This window comes from Terrapene carolina, unplaced genomic scaffold (assembly GCF_002925995.2).
Source record: "Terrapene carolina triunguis isolate 2854851 unplaced genomic scaffold, T_m_triunguis-2.0 Scaffold120, whole genome shotgun sequence".
Lineage (NCBI taxonomy): Eukaryota > Metazoa > Chordata > Testudines > Emydidae > Terrapene > Terrapene triunguis.
In genome coordinates, this window is record NW_020664471.1 from 6740797 (window position 1) to 6762340 (window position 21544).

The 21544-nt window shown below is 42.0% G+C and overlaps 1 protein-coding gene across 1 annotated transcript in view; it reads right to left on the reverse strand.

The window, feature by feature from the left end:
• THADA (THADA armadillo repeat containing) overlaps nt 1-21544 on the reverse strand; it is a 324328-nt gene that overhangs the window by 104796 nt on the left and 197988 nt on the right. Inside the window, exon 30 of the mRNA XM_029911747.1 lies at nt 3554-3669. Coding sequence (XP_029767607.1) covers nt 3554-3669 — 116 coding nt within the window. The remainder of the gene's footprint in view (nt 1-3553; nt 3670-21544) is intronic.

Consider the following 21544-nt stretch of genomic DNA (forward strand, 5'->3'; position numbering starts at 1 on the left):
ATTACTGACAAATTGCTTACTTTCTCATTTTGTCTGTATTAAATTTTAGTCTGTACTGACTTCGCTAGTGCTTTTTTTGTAGCCTCTTGTTAAACTAGGCAAATATCTAGTTCATGTAAGGAAGCTGTATGGAAGACCTCTGCGTATCCCTAGTTGAGAACCACTGCTCTAGCTCACCAGAGGAATACAAATCTTTAGGAATACAGAGTCAGGTCCTCAAGAATAGTACACTCAGGTCTAAGACTTGGGGAGCAGGAGCAGGGTCTGACTTTTCATGGAGCCAACTATACTGACTTAGGTCGAGCAGTGCATGTTGATATTACTGAGTCTTTCTTCCCACTTTGGTGTAGTACTGCCAGTGCACCAGGAGACTGCTTCCTTCTCTCTCATGGCTGGTACCTTTGGAGTGCTCTCGGACCTCAATACCAGCAATTCGGATCATTGCTCCCCACAACCTCCTGACACACCTGTACAGAGTCTCATTAGTGTACGGGAGGCAGTCCTCCGCTAGAGGTCTTGGGAGGAGATTTCTTCCACTTTTTATGAGGGCATTTGTTCTTACCCTCTTCCTGCTGCCTGCTAGAATTCTTAGGCCTGGTCTCTAATGGTCCGGAGCTAGGCAGCATCTGGCCAGGAGAGGCACCTTCAGCCAGTGTACAACATCAGACAAGCCAGGGTCTGACTGAGGCCTCATCGACTATTCCATCAGGTGTCTTCGGACCCAGAATTCACAGGATTTCTGGGTTCAATATGGAAAATAACAGCAACTAGTGGGATTCCCCAAGGTAGGGTTGCCAACATTGTATTTAAAAACACGGGACAGACCTCAGATGTCCCCAATCTTGACTTGAACCTCAGGGGACAAGACCCCTTCCCCTCACCCCATGTTTTCTAGGATTTCTCTCTCATCAGCTCTGGATGCTGCAGAGAATCCAGAGCCTCAGGTGTTGGGCCAGCAGCTGCTGCAACTCCTGTTCAGGTTCTGCACGGACACCAGGAGCCAAGGTGGAGGCTGCAGTTGCTGGTCTCTGCCTGCTGCTGTGCTGTCCACCCTGCTGGGGATGTTGGCAGAGACTCTCAGAGAAGGGAGACTACAACCTGGGAGTGCTGAATCCCCTGCCAGACAGAGCCCCTTTCTGACCCTGGCCCTTCAGCGCAGTTACAGGGCACACAGCCCCGTTCACTTCCTCTGCCAAACAGAGCCTGTGCAGAGAAAGTAGATGGGGCTGTGCTCAAGGGCTGGAGTTAGCAGGGGGCCCTGTGCAGCAGGGGGCCAGTACTCATGGGTGCACATTCCACTCCCCTCCTGACACTGTTTTTCCTGCACAACACTGAAGGGCCAGGGTTGGGGGAGGGAGTGGAAAGATGCAGCTATGGGTACTGGCCCCCTGCTGTTTCAATATGGGATAAAAGGTGTCCCGTACTGATTTAATACGGGACAAGCAATTTTCTATTTAAATAAGGGACATCCCTTCTAATACAGGACTGTTGTTAACCCTATTCCAAGATAACAAACACGAGTCGGGGGGAGAGAGGGGGAGGGGAGTGTCACTCACTGGGAAGACACAGGGGCAGTCCCACCGGACTTGCAGCTGGGGATCTAGTTCTAGCCATACTAGGAACTCCAAATGGTGGAGAGGTAATGAAGGGAGAAACACCCTGGTTCCCAGAGCACTATCTAAGCACCAAAACTAACTAACTATCTAAAAGGTAAAACTATTTACAGAAAAACCTGATTGGAAGCAGGTCCGTTAGCAAAGCTGCTGACACCAATGATTCCATCTCAGACCACAAGCAGTAGAGAGGAACTGGAGAGGTAGTCATTCTGGGCCTCTTCTTAACCCCTCAGTTCTGAGCACAAGGGGGCACAGGCTTGGACCAACAGGCACTGCTAGTGTAAAATCTTTCAGTCTCAAGTACTCAGAGCACATGCTCACCTCCAGTGGAATACCCACGGAGACAACCACTTGAAGAAGAAAAGTCTCCATTTTAGTGAAATTATTCCCTTTTCTTTTTAGGTTGAATACATGTACAAATAAATTGTGTTATCAAATGTTTCACAGATATTTTCATTACTTCAGTTAGGTAAAAACAAATTTCACCCTGTTCATGGTGTCCTTTAAGTAAAAAAAATAACACAGATCAAGTGAGAATGAGCAAATAAATTATGGATAAAAACTTATTTTGAAAAGTTTTAAACCAACACTGTATGACTTAACATAGTTTTACAGAACTCTATAGTCAAAATATATAGAAAAACATTATATGTATTTTTTTAAAACGAATAAAGTTATCCCACTCTTATTCCTTCTGTCAAGTCTATATAATAAGAGCTCTATTAATTTAAAAGAAAAATCTTTTATATCCAGGTTATGTTTAACACTGTAATTTACAATGTATGAATCAAGAAAGGAGTCTAGAGCAGATACGCAAAGGAAAATGGCCTATTGATGCAGGCTTACATTAATGCATATGGTCATTTTATGTGAGAGTGGCTTTTTATGTACAAGTGAAATAGAGGAAATACTGCAATTTGGCCATACATCCAGATTAGGCAGCTGGATTTCTTAGTCTCAATGCTGCAGAGAATTTCTCTATCCGAAAACCTACAAATATATTTTCTCCTGAAAGTCAGGAGACTAGCATATTTATTAATGTTATTCATTTACAAATTGGGCCCATTTCAAAGAGTCTATGGGAGCATGTAAACTTATTAAAAATACTATGTATATATAATTAAGACATATGCAAGGCCCATCTCTTCTGTCAGGGTGGGGTACGCTCTTAGTTTATTTTATGCAGGTATCTTTCTACTGACTTTGGTCAACAGGATGTGTGTACAATTTATTAATATTTCACATGTGCTCAGAGAAATGTTGTAATAACATGCGATTTTCTTTTTTGCTTTATGGTGGCATGTTGGCCACCTCAACATTCTTCTGCAGCAAACCTGAAGAAAGATGTCCAGAATTATCCTGCGTTGTTGATGTTTGGGTGGACACAGCCTGCAAAAGATCCAGCATTTGCATGCTGTGACACATTTTCTATATTCTTTGGTGAGAATGACCAGAGAAAATAAGAAAAGTATGGCCATGCTACTGACCATATTGTATATATTACTGTGACTTTATCGTAACAGCCATGTTCATCCTTTCTTAAAAATGTTCTTGTTCTTTTTCTCCTGGTATAATCTAAATGCAAGGATTGTTCACCCAGTATTTGAGATGACTGTTTACATTTGGATTTCTGAATCTTTTGTGGTATATAAATGGTAGTCAACTATTTCATGTGTAGGAAAGAAGCTTGATAAAGCAAAAAAACAGTGATGTGTGTGAGAAAAGCACATTAACACTATTTTTCCTTTATTTTTTGAGGAAAAAAGGCCAAAAGAATAACTACTTTTTATGAATATGACTCAAATTTCTGAATATTTCTGCAGCACTTATGTCAATAGCCTTTCAAAAACAAACACACAAAAACAGCCCCTCCAACCCTTCGGTGTATTTATTAGTAGTCTTTGATAACTTCTTGCATATATGGTCTTTGAACATACCTCTTGGCCAACCACACTTTGGCTTTTATACAAGTGATGATGTCAACTAGCCCCTGCTGAAGGTCTGAATTAACCCGGTGTTTAGATTCCAAGTAGGACCCCAGCAAGTGAAAAACCTAAATCCAAAAAGAAAAAAAGTTGCAGACTGCTGTAAAAATATTTTTTTGACTCCTCAGCTCCTAGCTTTCACCCTTCTTCAAAATAACCCCGTAGAAGAAAACCGCCACTAGCAAGATGACCCTCTACTATTCATGCAGAAAATAAAAGATAATTATCCCATAATAATAACTTTATAACTAATGAAATATAGTAAACAACCTAATAACTGATTTCAAGAGCAAAACAATTTAAACATATTTCTTGACACTAGCAGTTTTGCATCCACTCAAAATGAGCCTATCAATCTAGAGGCGGCAGCAAATCCATGCATGCTTATTCTACAAATGAAAATTACTTAGAACTAGTCCCTCTTAATGAGACTTCTATCTTTTCATCAACTTAATCAGAACAAGTACAATCACTTTTTAAATTGTTTTAACCCTTTAAAATTAATGAAATAGAATGTGTACTAATGACATCTGTATTAAACATTCTAGCTTTTATTTGAATCTACAGGTCATACATAAAAACTGTGTAAGAAATTGGTTTCATTTTTTGCAGTAATTATTCTAATTAACTGGTTATTATACTATCAACTGCATGTTTGTTTTACTTGGATTATAAAAAAAGAGATAGGCCCCAGTCCTGCAATGAGATGTGCACAGAGGAATCCCTAGAGCCAAAATGCCTGTGCATCTCATTGCAAGTTCTGGGCCCAATGTTGCAACATTGTTCTGCCTATTAATAGACTTGTGTATAATAGTAAAATTATAGAATATCAGGGTTGGAAGGGCTCAGGAGGTCATCTAGTCCAACCCCTTGCTCAGAGCAGGACCAATCCCCAGACAGATATTTGCCCCAGATCCCTGAATGGCCCCCTCAAGGATTGAACTCACAATCCTGGGTTTAGCAGGCCAATGCTCAAACCACTAAGCTATTCCTTTCTCCCTGATACTTTTTACTGTATTTCTTTTCTTAGAATGTCAGCTGCTGTAGTGATGTTATCACAGGAGGGAAAAGTTGGTGACAGTCTCACCGACACCTGAGATAGTCCCAAACTATCCTTCCTGAAGCCTTCAAAACTTGGACCCTGACTACAGCTGCTGAAATGAAAAAAAACGCTGCCCTACTTCCCTATATTTACTGCAGGGCTCTACTACCTACCGAAAAGCAGACCTGCAATGCCATCAGACTTCCCCAATACCACTTCTAGGGAGTTACATACCAACAAACTACAAAAGCTTTCCATGCTGTCACCACTAACTTAATATTTATTGATTAAAAACCATTGTAAAGTTATACAGTTTTGGAACACACACTAAAGCCACGTCTACACTTACCGGGTATCGACCTCAGAGCACTCTCTGGTCGACTCCGGTACTCCACCGAAACGAGAGGAGTAAGGTAAGTCGATGGGAGAGTGTCTCCCGTCGATGCAGCACGGTGTAGACACCGCTACGTAACTTAGGTCTACTTACCCTGGTAGTATAGACAAGGCCTAAGTTAGAAACTGTGTAAACTTTTAGTTTACAATTAATTTTCCAACAATCAAATCTTCTAAATGTCCTTCGTTTAAAAAAAATCAATATAGCTCAAAAGGCAACTTGATGACGAGTGTATAAACTCAGTGCCACATTTGCTCAGCTTAATCAGGGAAAAACAAACAAACATGTTTTTGTAACTTTTGGTAAGTTTCAGCCTTGCTTGTGAAAGTAAAGCTGTCTTCTTTCAACTGTGCCACCTATGCCGCATTGTCATTATATAAAATCTCTGGCTAGATCATTCTGAAATCAGGAGTTGCAATTTCCTCAGCAACAACTAGAGACCCAACAAATGTGGAATGATTTATAACTAAGAGAATTTAGGAACAAAAAGCCACACAAACCAAAACAAAATTCTCTGTTTTGTTTTTTGAAAAGATAGCAAGTGGGTCCCTAGTTAACTGACTAAACAATATAAAATCATAAAAGAAGTATAAAAATGAGTTATTTTGGGGGGGGGGGGGGGGGGCGGGGAATTTATTTCTTCCTTTCATCTGGGCCCTGCACATTCAGGTCCATTATGATAAACGAACACATCTGTTTGAGCATAAAACCTTGGTGAAGACTATTTTAGGATCTGAAACTGGCTTTTGATGAGTCTAATAAATACTCAGTGAAAACTGTTGAGAGTTTAATTCCTCTAGACAAGTAAAGGTATTTTTTATTTAGAAATTAAATATACATAGATGATCTTGTAGTGAGAAAAGGTATTGTCTTAGCTATAAAATGTTGGTCATGGAATGTACACGAGAAATTATCAACCAGAAGAGGATTTATGAAATGCAAAAATCGTACTATATAATATTGTTACTGCAACAAACTGTATACATATCTGGAATAAGCAAAAAGGCTTGTGTAATCAACATCCTGAATTGTAATAAGATAATGGCAATTCATGCATGGACATTCAGACTTTTTCCATAAGGTAAGCAATAAACATTGCATCCAGTTTCTATATAATTTTATATCAATACAGCTGTAAAACTTTAGTTTCAGAAAATAAGTCACACATGCACGAAATCATCAAAATGTTTCATATTATAACAAATATTATAAGGAATCTTGTCACTCATTATGTCTCCAGGAAACATGGGAGGAATAGATCACGTTATCTGTAAAATTTAAATGAAAAATATTATCTGTTCAATATGTTTTCAGTTCCATACTCTAAACCAGACCACACTTTCTCCCTAGGAAGGATAAAAACATACCACTGAGTCTGCTTCATTCTGGGATTTATTCCTTCAGATAAAATAAATGAACACATCTGAGCTCAGGAATATTCTGAAAATTGTTTCGGGGCCTGAAGTATTATGTCAACAACTAAGAGGTCTGAACATGGAGGCTATGATCAGAGCAATATTTTCTGATAATGTTCAGAGCTGAATGATCAATGCAGCCACAAGAGGCATTTTAAGGACATTCTTTGAACAATTCAAAGAGCTTTTTGTCCGCTTTTTCTAAAGCTCTAAAGCTCCTAACAGCCGTTCAACACACCAAATTAAAAAGCAAAAACTTGCCTCCATTTTAAACAACAAAATAATCCATCACCAAATAGCATTCATTTTTATAGAAGTGTATCACCTCAAATATTCCTAATCAAAGAAGTCATCTCTTCCATTCTGGGATTCACTGCCTTTTGGGCATATGCTGTCATACCAAATTTTGGATTTCATAAGAAAACAAACAAAAAATAAACATATTTGAACAATGATGCAAAGTAGGAACTCCATTTAAATATATATTTTATATACATACTTTTTTTCTTAAATGCAAAGTTGCAAAACACCAGCAAGTAAGAAAAGTTGCTACCAGGAGTGATGTTGAAGAGGCGATAAAGTCAACTGGCCCGTAGGTGTGGGAGTTTAGTGCTGATGGTAGAGGGCATTGACTGCATGTGTAGGGAAACTGGCACCAATTGCATGCTTGGGGGATCTGTCCAGCCCCATAGTGCTCAGGTGTACTATAAAAAACCTTAGGAGTAGCATTGGGAGTGTTTCCTTCACAAACTCCTGTGACCTAAGCCTTTATGTCAATAGCTCTGTGATTAAATTCCTACCATTCCCTATCTTCTTGATAGGTGGATGAACTTACAACAATTAGGGTGACTAGATTTCCAAATTACACATGGTGCAGGGGATAAGCCTGCAGGGGACGGGAGGTTAGGGAGTTTTGTGCAGGAGTGTGGTTTTGGCAGCAGCAACAGGAAGTACATGAAGCCAGTCCTTCCCTCTCTCCCCTCCTTTTTCCATGTCACCCTTTAAATTAGATTCTACTTGGGTGGTAGGTCTGGCTTATGGACTTTTGCAGAAGGGGCTCACTGGCTTGGTGTAAAGGGGTGGGCAAAGTGGCAACCTATAATAGCCCTTGTGGAAACATGATCCTTGAGGGGTCAGCTTTCTGCCAAATTCACCAACTGCGCTGGCTGACAGCTCCTTCAGTTGGTTGGGCGACGGTAGTTTACAAATAAAAGAAAGAAAACAAAGAAAACAGGTACAAAATGTGCTTTTAAAAAAAATGCTCCCAAAACCAGGGTCGCAGTCAAAGGGCTTGTCCACATGAACATTTAGTTCCCTGCAAGCTGGGGTGTGTCTGTATGGACACTGCTAATGAGCACTAACAGTTCCTCAGTGTGCTTTGACCTCTTGTTTCAAAGCAGAGAAGATCAAAGCACACTGAAGAACCGTTAATGCTCATCAGCTGAATTCACAGACACTTTGGCTACATCTAAGCGCTACAGTGGCACAGCTGCACCAATGCAGCTGCACTGCTGTAGTGCTTCTGGTGAAGATACTTTAAGCTGATAGGAGAGAGTTCTCCCATTGGCTTAATTACTCCACTTCGATGAGAGGCGATAGCTATGTCAGCGGGAGAAGCTCTCCTGACGACACAGCACTGTCTACACCGGCCCTTAGGTTGGTATAACTTACATCGCTCAGAGGTTTGGATTATTCACACCCCTGAGTGATGTAAGTAAATTCTAGTGTAGACCAGGTCTTAGGGTGTGTCTGCATTTACAGCAGTTAGGATTGCCAACTTTCTAATCGCACAAAACCGAACCCTGCCCCCACTCACTCCATCCCCCTTTCTTCTGTCGCTGGCTCTCCCCCACTCTCACTCACTTGCTAATTTTCACCAGGCTGGGGCAGGGGCTTGGCGTGTGGGAGGGGGTATGGGCTCAGGGGTAGGGCCAGAAATGAGAGGCTCAGGGTGCAGGAGGGGGCTCTGGGCTGGTCGAGGTTGGGGTAGGGCCAGGGATGAGGGGTTTGGGGTCCAGGCTGGGGGGTGGAGCCGAGGGATTCAGAGTGTGGGAGGGGGCTCCGGGCAGAGGCAGGGGGATTGGGTGCAGGGGGAGTGCGGACTCCAGGAGGGAGTTTGGGTGCAAGATGTGCACCCCTGTGTGTCCAGAAAACATGTACTTGTGTATGCAAAATGGGTATTTTTATCTGCTAGTGTCTACAGGTACCTATTTGCATGTACAAATACTTGTGTTTCACATGAATAGTTCTGAAAACGTTGCCATTCATTGCTTATTTTAATATTTTTCCCAAACAAATATCAACTGAGTATTAAACATCCAGTTATTTGTATTCCTAAATTCTCTCTGTGCTGCCTCTCATACTGTGTTAGGTTTCCCAAACCACAAATAGCAGCCACCTGGCACTATCCACTATATTATAAATTCCCACTATCATGCCATTCACACACACAGGCTTTCATCATGTGTTGTGGAGTGAAGAATGGAAACCTGATTAGGTCACAAAATGAGACCTGATAATCAAAAAGTCCAATGCATACCTTCACAAATGCTGAATTTTCTTCCTTTATAACTTTTCTGTATACACTGCTTCACACATCACCAAGACTAATCCTTTGAGTGGGAAGACTATACTGACCTATGCTTCTTTTAGAGATCCATTATGCCACTACTGAATTACCGACAGATGTCACTGTTGAGTAACACAAGGCTCTATCTTTTGTGGTCTCAAAGAATGATAGACCAAATCAATTTTTCCTGCATTTCTTCTAGCCCACTAAGCTACCGCCACAATAATGAAACATTAAATGTAAAAGAAAACAAAAAACATTCATGTACTTTGATTCATAGAGGTACAAAGGTCTGAGACATTTGCTTTTTAAAGGTCTTTTTTCCTGCTACAGGAAACTGATTTTTTGCAGTAGAAATCCAGGTCTTGTCTATGCTGTTTTTCCTGGAAGGCAGAAGAACCGATAGGACTAGGACAGAGAAAGTACCAAGACACTGGTACTTGAAATTTAAGAAGTGAATTAATTTTTATTCAGGCTATTTAAAGTTTTGTTTCTGTTGATGCTCATTTAACTCAAGCACGTGACCAACACCCAAAGGAAAAGTTTTCTTTTTGAAAGATTCATCAAGGCTGAGAAAGCTCTTGTCCCCATTTTCTGACTCCATGAGGAAACTGCTAACATGAAACACAGAAAGCAAGATTTCATATGTGATATTCCCAATATATAACCAACAAACCATAATCGGAATTTTTTTAAAACTTTGCTCAAAAAACCAAACGAATAAATCTCATTTAAGCCTTATTTCAGGGGTAGGCAACGTATGGCATGCGTGCCAAAGGCAGCACGCGAGCTGATTTTCAGTGGCACTCACACTGCCCGGGGCCCAGCCACTGGTCTGGGGGGGAGGAAGGGGCTCTGCATTTTAATTTAATTTTAAATGAAGCTTCTTAAACATTTTTAAAACCTTATTTAACTACAACAATAGTTTAGTTATATATTATAGACTTATAGAAAGAGACCTTCTAAAAATGTTTAAATGTATTACTGGCACGCGAAACCTCAAATTAGAGTGAATAAATGAAGACTTGGCACACCACTTCTGAAAGGTTGCCGACCCTGCCTTATCTATACATCACTGACAAATAAAAAAGTATACAAACCCAATTCTTTACCTTTACACATCAGCTTTAAGAACTATGATATTATGCTAACCCCTATATCTTTAAAAGATTGAATGGATTCACCACTGGATTATACTTGTTTTGAGTTACATCAGTATAAAACAGACAAAAATGATGAGTGTTGATGGATTTGTTTAATAAAATGTTAGCCATTTTTTGATCCCAAGATATGTTTGTTGTGTTGCTGCATTGGTAGGCTAGTCAATTCTCAACACACAGTACTGCAAATGCAACGTAACTATCTAGCAGCTGCAAAGTTAAATTACTGTGTCACATTATCTCTTTTTGAAAAAGAAACAAATTTACATATTGTAATGCCAGTGTTAATCTTACAGAAGAAATTGTGGTTTTTGGATCTTCACAATAAATTTTGTTGTTTAACTGCAGGCATGAATGCTGAGAGAGCATGTTTTTGTTTAAAGAAAAAAAGGATGTTGATGATATTATCCATCTTTAACACGTAGCCACACACAAAGTCCCTTTTTAATGCATAATTTTTCAACAACACTTTTGCAAGTGATAGAATTACACATTTTTCAGTGAAATAGCAAGGTTAGACTTTTCTCCCCTCAAGCTGACCTAAAGCCATAAAAACTTCTGCTTGCATGCCCTTAGCTGTGTTTGTATGAATTAAGTATACAGTATAAATATTCACATTCCTAACTCTAAGGCTGAAACAATACTCTGACTGTTCTGCTCAGTGACTCTTGAAAAAAAGCAAACTGACATCACCCTATACTGTACATTCTCGGCATAGATCATTTATTTAACTCCATGAAAAAATACAGATGTTTCACCAGCTGAAATAAAACACTGTGTAAATACCAAGCTTGGAAAAACGTGGCGCTGACTAAACTGTGGGGGTTGAAGCAACAAGAAGAGGAAAAAAAGGTGTTTGCAAAATGGCAGCAGTAAAAAGACTGCACTTAGCCAAAGATGACAGAGTTGGAATGGGTCACTCTCAATCTATTGCCTGAAAATAAGAGAACAAATTCAGTTCTGTGAATGCACAACTCAGAGAGATTTGGGTTTTTATCTGGTAAAATACTACATTTTACCATACAATAAATCTCACTGTGTTAAAGTTTCTCTCAAAAAAGCCTTATTTTGATCATTCTATCAGAATGGGAAAGTGGAAATCGGCAAAATGGCACAATAGCAAAAGTTGCCTTCTCTTAGAATGGATAAATACATTCAGGTTTACAATGAAAACAAAAGTTATCTGCTTTGCTCCAGACAAAAACTGGAATTAAGAAAATTCTCCTTTCCAATAAGATGGAAGGAAGTCAGAAGCAAACCAAATATACCCATTACAAGAATAATGGGGTAAAAAGTTAAAAAGGAATTTAGGAACAATTTCTTTCTATTTCGTATTACAAATAGGCTACTGCAAGCAACAGAAGCAATTATTATTATTTGACATACTGTGACAGACCCAGACCAGTGGGGTACAGGAGTCTGGTAGAGGGCAAATATACTGGTCACTGGATGAGTAGTTTTCTGTTCCCTGAGTGACCAGAGCAGGGGCTGCACTAGAGTAACCAGGAACCTGCTAGAACCAGTTAAGGCAGGCAGGCTAATTAGGACACCTGGAGCCAATTAAGAAGAAGCTGCTAGAATCAATTAAGGCAGGCCAATCAGGGCACCTGGGTTTTAAAAGGCGCTCACTTCAGTTTGTAGTGCGAGTGTGAGGAGCTGGGAGCAAGAGGCGCAAGGAGCTGAGAGTAAGAGGGGGTGCTGCTGGATGACTGAGGAGCACAAGCATTATCAGATACCAGGAGGAAGATCCTGTGGTGAGAATAAGGAAGGTGTTTGGAGGAGGCCATAGGGAAGTAGCCCAGGGAGTTGTAGCTGTCATGCAGCTGTTACAGGAGGCACTATAGACAGCTGCAGTCCACAGGGCCCTGGGCTGGAACCCGGAGTAGAGGGTGGGCCCGGGTTCCCCCCAAACCTCCCAATTGACCTGGACTGTGGGTTCTTTCAGAGGGGAAGGTCTCTGGGCTGTTCCCCAACCCACATGGTGAATCTCTGAGGCAAGAAAATCCACCAATAAGCGCAGGACCCACCAAGATAGAGGAGGAACTTTGTCACAACACATAATGTGGCAGCACTGAAAAACTCAAACACACTGTACTAGAAAATGTACAAATATAATATAATAATGATATAATATACAGTAAAAGCTGTTTTATCCGGCATGTTGGAGGAATGGGGGTTGCCGGTAAGTGAAAAATGCCAGTTAACTCAGAGAGAGGGAATTTGGGTGTGGGAAGGGGGTTGGGGCAGCGGCTTGGGGCGTGGAAGGAGGTGCAGGGTGCCGGATCTGGGGGCTGCTCACCTGGGGCGGCTTCCCGCAAGCGGCAACCTGTCCCGTCTGCTCCTAAGTGGAGGCGCGGCAGGCAGCTCTGTGTGCTGCTTCCACCTGCAGACGCTGCCCCCGCAGCTCCTATTGGCCCTGGTTCCCAGCCAATGGCAGCTGCGTTGTTAGTGCTTGGGGCGGGGTGGGGACAGCACACAGAGCGACTCCTCCGCCTAGGAGCAGCTGGGATGGGTCGCCACTTGCGGGGAGCCGCCCCAGGTGAGCGGCCCCCGGATCAGGCACCCTGCACCTGTATATCTATTTTAAAAACTTACTACGATCTGGTCATCTTCTGCTCTCATAGGGCCTGATTTTCCACTGGCTTGTCCCTTTTGTAGTTTGTTACTTTTTTTTCCAAATAAGGTGTAAAAACGCTAACAAATCAGAATTTTCTATTCATATGTATTATTGGTAGCATTTTACAACCAGAGTGCACAAGTACAAACGACTACAAAAAGTGCGAGAGAATGGAGAATTGGACCCATAATTTCATAGGAATATACTGTTTAATCAAATCATTGTTCTATTCATCTGTACCCTGCCTCTCACGTATGGGCAATATACATCCTGCCATGATGGTGAAAAAAAGCCTGGAATGCACCTGCAAAATTATACAGTGTTATAATTAAGACAGTGGAAATTTACTTTTGGATATCTCAGGGATCCATTTACACGCTGAAAGATGACTGAAGACGAGTTCTCCTGTTTTGTTTTGTTTTTTGGAGGGGGAAATTAAATGTTTTTATTCATGTTCCTGTTTAAATATCAAAACACTGGAGAAATGAAGAACACTAAAATGTTTAAGTATGGCAAAAGAATAGAAAAGAACAGCTTGGGTGGGAAGAAGAGATGGGGCAAGGGGTCAAGGTACCAAGCAAAAAGGCCCCATCCTCTATCATTATATTGTATAGTGCATAGCTACATATATTAATGCCCTCAGAAGTTTAACTAGTCCTGGTGAAGTACACGTCTTGACCTCCAGAGCTAATAAGCTCCATCCATACCTTGAAAGTCCTTCCTTTTGCCATGTTAGGTTCACCACCTTTTCTGGTTAAGAACAAGAATGGCCATACTGGGTCAGACCAAAGGTCCATCTAGCCCAGTATCCTGTCTTCCAACAGTGGCCAATGCCAGGTGCCTCAGAGGGAATGAACAGAACAGGTAATCATCAAATGATCCATCTCCTGTCACCCATTCCCAGCGTCTGGCAAACAGAGGCCAGGGACACCATCCCTGCCCATCCATTTTAAGACACACTCTGATCATAATACTCAACAAATTTATGAAGTTATATATTATGGCTGGTTGTATGCAATCTAATATCCCCAAATATGATAATTTTGTTTGTCTGTTAAATCAGGAACACATCCCTCCTGAATACACTGCACCAAGTTAATGCCTAGTTTAAGCAGGCAAATGCCACCAAAGCCTATGGAATTGCCCCCACGTACACTCGGTCTGAATTTGGACCATTAAGTGATTAGCAGCAGTGTAACATTTTATGATTAGATATTACTATGTGAGGAGCATGCATAAATACCAACAGGATGATTTATATCAACAAAAATTAAATTAGCATTTTTGGCATGAGCATGAAACCTTTCACACAAAAGAAATGTAGTTTAAACCACACAGACAGTTAATAAGGACATTTGAGAAAAAGTTATAAAACTATGGTAATGGATCATTCATGTTTGAGAAAACGGTACAAAGGTGCCTTTCTCCAAAGCCTATAACTTTGTAATGATGACTTCATGACTGATAAGATATTTATTCACAATTTTTTCATCCTCATAGTGCAAACTGTGCTTAGATTTTCCTCTTTCAAATTTCTCTTTCTGTTCCCAAATGAATCAATGGATGTCTCCAAAGTTATAACTTAAGTGTTCCTATTGGAAAGTCTACACTTCCTGCCTCTTGAAGAAGTATCTTGATAAAATTATTTCATTCTTTTTATTTAAGGCAGATGGGAAGTGACATAATTAAGAGAGAAGATTTATTTGCATTTTGTCCATAGTTTCAACTTGATTTAATCTGTTTTATAACTTAATTATGCAAATTTACTTTGTTTATTAATACACGAAACACTGGAGTTTTAATTATTTCTCTTTCAAATATCACTATTGTAATAAATAAGATTTTGCTGGATAAAAAGAAAAGGAATAACTGACAATTAAATTACAAGAAAACTTGCTCCATTCATTGAACTAAAAAGCTGGACAAAATATGGAATCCTAAATATAATCAAGTAGTGGATAAAAATATAAAAACTAGTAACTTCTTTAAGTGAGCCAGCAAAACACAGCAACGAGTTTGAAAATGATGAACCTGCCATACACAATAATGAAACCTTCTCAAATAATGCATACATTTTTCCTTAAATTATGGAGGCATATAGTGGTGACTGCATAATTGGTATGTTCTGAAAATAGGCTTAAAGTGAAGCATAAATTCCTGCTTTTTTCTAAACGGAGGTGGCCAATTGGTGCAAAATTTGATGTGGGATTAGTTTTAAGCCTCTTGAATTTTTATATACCGGTAGTTTTTGTTTGGTTTCTCTTCATATGTTTTTAATAGGAAGAGTTTAAATTTGGGCTCTGGCTGAAATTTTTCCTTGGCTCTGCTGCTACTACTATTGTTGGGGTGTGGGAATAGTCTAGTAAAAGTATGTGTGTGTCCAGAAGTGCTGTCCCAGGAGCAACATATTTCTTTTGCTTCCAGCTAGTCTCACTACCCCATATTCATTTTCTGGCACTGTCCTAATTCAACTTATTCTTTTTTTGTCTGTGCAATAGACTTTTTTGTTTGCATGATATTGCTGACTTCTCTCTTAAATACATTGTTTATCTGTCCATACAAAACTTGGCAGAGATATTAACCCCAACTAAATCTGGTCCAATGGATAGCTTTTTAGTGTTTCAAAAAGTTGGGATTTAGGATAATTTTTAGCCATTATTCACATTACAATGGAAAGTTTATGCGCTGTGCACACAAACCTGATTGGTTAATTGATGAGGGGAGGGGGACAAGAGGACGGAGGACCCAGATCTATTTGATGAGAAAGGCAAGGTCAGGTGCATGAAAGCCTGACTGATAGATGAGCACAGGGCCTGGTGCACACAAGCCAGATAGATAAATGGGGCTGTGCACATGCAAACCTGATCAACGAATAGGGCACATACAGCCTTGTCAGAAGCTACACTTTGTTGTAGGATAAAGATTGACAGCAGAGACAGGTTTGTGTGGAGTTGCTGACAGATAAAATATTCTCCGTCAACAGCCGCACTAGTACCCCCCTACAGATCTACCTCCCTGCCTTGTTACAGCCTCCACCCCTCAAAAGAATCTCATTAAAAAGAGAACTTAAAATCCCTAGAAGTGAATACATAAGAAGCTTCTTTTGGAAGTAGTTAGGGTGCTACACACACAACCACAAGGAAATGAGGTGCTGAGCCTCCTCTACTCCACCCCCAGGCCAATACCATCACCGCAATCAATGTACACCAGAGATTATGCACCAGAGTCTTAACTCTGCAACCCCTAAGGACACTGGCCTTTCATCACCCTTTTTAAAAAACGGTTATCTACCTTTCCATAACTACTGTTCTTCGAGATGTGTTGCTCAAGTCCATTCTATGTTAGGTGTGTGTGCACTGTGTGCCCTGTCGCTGGAGATTTCCCCCTCAGTGTTATCCATCTGTCTGGCTTTAGCGCTCTCTGTTGCTGCGCGCTCATGCGCAGGTAGGGGCCGTCCTGGCTCGCCCCACATTCTCTCAATTCCTTCTTGCCAGCTAACACCAACAGAGGGGCAGGAAGGTGGGTCATGGAATGGACACGAGAAAAACATCTTGAAAAACAGTGACGGAAAGGTTAGTAACTATTTTCTTCTTCGAGTGCTTGCTCATGTCATTCCATGTTAGGTGACTCCCAAGCGGTACCTGAGGAGGTGGGCTCGGAGTTCATGGACATGCGGATTGCAACACTGCTCTATAAAACTTGGCATCATCCCAAGCCTGCTGGGTGACAGTGTCGTGTGAGGAGCAAGTATGTAACGATGACGAGGTTGCTGCTCTGCAGATGTCTTGGATCGGGACCTGGGTCAGAAACACCACCGATGAGGCCTAAGTTCTCGTCGAATGGGCAGTCTAGATAGCAGGAGGTGGGATGCCCATCTGCTCATAGCACGTATGAATGTAGAAAGTGATCCAGGATTAAATTCTCTGGGCTGAAACCAGTAGACCTTTCATCCTGTCCGCTACTGCCACAAAGAGCTGCGTGGATTTACAGAACGGCTTGATTCTCTCAATATAGAAGGCCAGGGCGCATCTAACATTCAGCATATGGAGATGCCACTCCTTCATATTCTTGTGTGGTTTTGGGGGGGAAAAACAGGTAGGAAAATAGCCTGATTACGATGAACTGCGAGACTATCTTTGGAAGGAGCAGTGGGTGGGGGTGCAGTTGAACCTTGTCCTTAAAGAACACTGTATATGGGGAATCTGACATAAGGGCCCTGATTTCTGTCCTCCTGGCCGAGGTAATTGCTCCTACAAAGGCAACCTTTCAGGAGAGATACAACAGAGGGCACGATGACAGAGGCTCGAAGGGAGAGCCTGTGAGTTTTGACAGGACCAGGTTTAGGCCCCACGGTGGTATAGGTTCGCAAATTTGAGTGTAAAGTCTCTCTAACCCTTTGAGGAAGCAAATGGACATTTCATGTGAGAAGACCGATCTACCATCCACCAGTGGGTAGAAGGCAGAGATTGCCACTAGATGCATCTTGATCAATGAAATGTCTAGATCCTGATGTTTCAGGTGGAGCAGGTATTCCAGCATGCATTGGAGGGGTGACTGAATTGGTGAGGTGCCTCTTTGGGAAGGCCACACAGAGAAACGCTTCTAGGTAAGTCGCTCTAGTAGATGGTTTCCTACTACTTAGTAAGACTTGGTGGACTTGTACTAAATAGGCCTGCTCCACCGGATCCAACCCGGGAGCTTCCTTACACTCAGGTGGCGGGCCCTTAAGGTACAGGTGGAGCAAATGGCCGTGATCTTGTGAGATCAGGTCCGGGAGGGGTGGGAGTGGCAGTAAGCAGATGCAGCAGTGTGCCGAACTGGTGCTGTCTCATGGCCACGCAGGGGCTATAAGTATAACCCTTGCATTGTCTCGCTTGACTTTCAGCAGGACCTTGTGCACCAGAAGAATGGGAGGAGATGCATAGAACAGGAGCTCTGTCCACAGAAGTAGGAAGGCATCTGAGAGAGATCCTGGACTGTGACCACGTAGCGAGCAAAACTGCTGACATTTCCTGTTCTGCTTGGTTGCGAACAGGCCTACGTGGGGAAACCCCCACCTCTGGAAGATGGATTTGGTCACTTCTGGGTGAAGGGATTGTGGTGAGAAGAGAGAGACCTGCTGAGGAGATCCACCAGAGCGTTCTGGCCTCCCGGAAGGTGGGAAGCTTTGAGGTGGATGGAGTGTTTACCACAGAAGTTCCACAAGCAAATGGCCTCCTGACACAGGGTAGACAAGGGCACTCCTCCCTGTCTGCATGCTGTCCATGAGGACACTTACAACTTTGCCTGGGGTAGGAATACCAGGCATGCTAAGTGGACCTCTTTGTGCTCTCTGACATTTATGTGCAAGGCGAGTTCTTCCTGGGACCACAGACCCTGAGTCCTGAGGTTCTCGAGGTGAGCACCCCAACCTAGATTGGACACATCTGAAATTAAGGATACTGAAGGTTGGGGGGTGACAAAGGGATTGCCCACACCCACCGATAAAGGGTCCTTCCACCAGTCAAGGGAAGCAAGGACCAGGGCAGGAACTATAAGCACCGAGTCCAAGTGGTGATGGTTCAGAGTACACTGAGGCCAGCCAGGCTTGAAGGGGCCTGAGATGTAGTCTTGCATGCTGTACATGTATGTGCAGCAGCCACGTGACCCAAAAGTTTGAGGCAAAAATGGGCTGTCGTGACTGGGTGGACCTTGAGCTTGGATATCAGAGCTGACATTGCCTGGAACTGAGACGCTGGGAGAAAGGCTCTGGCCTGGGTAGAATCAAGCACTGCCCTGATAAACTCTATCCTCTGGATGGGGATGAGAGCTGACTTTTGCTCGTTCATCAATAGGCCCAAGGCCCGAAAGGCAGCTTGGATCAGGCTGGACTAGATGACCTCCTGAGGTCTCTTCCAACCCTAATCTTCTATGATTCTAAGCCTGCTGGTTGGAAATGCAATGCTGTAACCCACCAGTAGAATAAATCTTCCTACCAAACAGTCCTTTTGAGTCCTTTTGCTTGGAGGATGGGGGTCGCGCCTCACTGCTCTTGCCTCTCTCGCTCATTGGCTGCTGTGACCACAAGGGACATAGTACTTTTTCCCTGTTCTTTTTGAGGTGGAGGGCAAAGAGGAAGGGGTCTGTCATAGGGACTTTACTGGACCCATAACAGCCTCATTGAGAGGTAGGGCCACCTGAGCCAAAATGTCAATGAGTCTATGTGAGGATTCTTTAAGAACCTCCACCTCTAGCCCCAGGTTAGAAGTCACCCTTTCCAACAGAGCTCCTGGTAAGTTCTGAAATCATCCTGTGGCACCAAGCTGCTCGGTCCTAAGACAGCTTCGTCTGGGTAGGAGGAGGAAGAGTGGGGGGCCTTCCTCTTCTTCTGCACCGACCACATCATGCAGGCCTAAGTCCTGAGTGTCGGTACTAGGCTCGGTACTGGAGTATGGGTATGGCGGAGGAGCCCTTCTCTTGAATATCACTGACCATGAACAGCTAAAAAGCAGCCTCTGTACCAGGGGAAAACCCCACTGAAGCCCAGAGAATGGGACATTGAACATGCATAGGCCACTGCCCTCCAGAACAGGTGCCAGGAGGGGCACCACCGGGGCATGCCCCTCTAAGCTAAAAGAGGGGTCTAACTATATACACCACTACTATATACACTATGAACACGAATATTAGAAAATAAAACAGAAGGTAACTAAACTAAAGAATAACAGAACCACTGGTAGAACGCCTTGCCGAAACAAGAGAAGTTGTTCCTGTGACTGTCACACGTGGTAAGAAGGTACTTAGAGACAGTGGGGCCGGCCAGGGTCCATGAGTGCGTGGCAACAGAGGGCGCTACAGACTGCCTAAGGGATACCACTGAGGGAAAAAATCTCCAGCAGCGGTGCATGGGGCACGCACACCTAATGGGGAATGGACATGAGAAAGCACTCGAAAAAGAACCACCATTCTACACACAGTCCTTTGCCTAGCTACCCTCTCACAACACAACCAACCACTACACAAAATGTCGACAATTACTAGTCGTGGGGAAGTGACAATCGGGTAAAAGGGTACGTGCAAAAGTGCTCTTCTATGAGTGAGTTATATATATCTCTTTTGCTGCCAACTATTGTCATACCCCATATGTGTTTTCTGGCACTATCTTAAGTTCACTTTTGTGTCTCTCTGTTATTAATGACAAGGGCCCAATTCTGCATTTAGGGCCCAATTCTGCTCCCACTGAAGTTAAAAGGAATTCTGACATTCACTTCAACAGGAGCAGGAACAGACACTTAGAAGCCTCATGCCCCTTGTGCCCACATTTTTTATGTCATATTTAAGTAAAAACCAGGTTCCAGAGTCCACAGGCAATGTCTAAATAGGTTCCTGAGTGCACAGATTTGTTCTAAACTGGGAGGTTTAGAACGAGGACAGATGTTAAAGGCAGGCTTCATGGAAGAGATAAACTATCCCACTGAAACAGGAGAGCTGAAGGGCAATGAGCAAGGTCAGTTACATAAGGGTATTTTGTCTAATCTGCATTTCCAAAGGTGAAGAGAGCTCACACGTACCCACTACTTCATGAACCAGTACTTTTGTTGGTTTTGGAAAGAGCAACTTGTCCATTAACTTAGTCTAAAAGTATTGTGATAGAAGCTGCTGTAATGAGCAAAAGCCCATGCTCCAATATTTCATCTCTTTTCCTCCCGGCCAGTGACAAAAGAGGCAACATTTCAGCTGAAAAAGAGTAGTTTAAAAAAAGTGTCATTCAACTGCAGAAAAAAAAATACTACAGCGCATATGTAAACTAAGAAGAACTAATCATTTAAATTATACAGATGTTTATCCTTATTAATGGAAACCTAATAAACTCACAGGAAGCTAACGTTCAGCTGAATATCCACTCCACCCCAAAATCTTTTTCAGAGTCACTGCTACCCAGGATAGAGTCCCCCATCCAGTAAGTATGGCCTGCATTCTTTGTTCCTAGAGGCATGCATTTACATTTAGCTCTATCAAAATGTATATTGTTTGCTTGTTCCTAATTTATCAAGTGAGCCAATCATTCTGAATCAGTGACCTGTCCTCTCCATTATTTACCACTTCTCCAATTTTTGTGTCATCTGCCAACTTTATCAGAGATGATTTTATGTTTTCTTCCAGGTCATGATAATAAATGTTAAATAGTGTAGGGCCAAGAACCAATTCATGTGGGACCCTACTGAAAACAGATCTGCTCAATGACTATTCCCCATTTACAGTTCCATTCCATTCTTTACACAAAAACAAACTCTCATACATGTAGTTGCTAATAGTAATTGTGTTCTCAAGGGGTCTTCCTCTGAGCCAATAACCCCTTTAGGCTATATTAATAGCTCTTCTAGGCATGCTGAAAACCATGGCATCTTTTTTCACTTCTGCCACATTGTATTTATAGTACCAGGAAAAATGTTACAAAAACTGACCATTCTACAGTTCCATTAATGCATTTTCTTAATGCAGATAATACCCACAAGAATTTTACGGTGTCAAATTACTAGCCTCTTCAACAACGATGTTCTCCATTTCAACAAAGTAAAAACACTATAAGCATATCTGTTTAACATGTAAGGAAATTTAAAGAACAATGCACAAAGCATGACTGCAACATTAACATTGTGCAGGTCAGTGCTACAAAGTCAGTGTATACTCAGGACTACCAAAGCAAAAAGTTAAGACTGAACATGCAATATTAATTCATAATTACTTAAACTGGAAAGAACCCCAG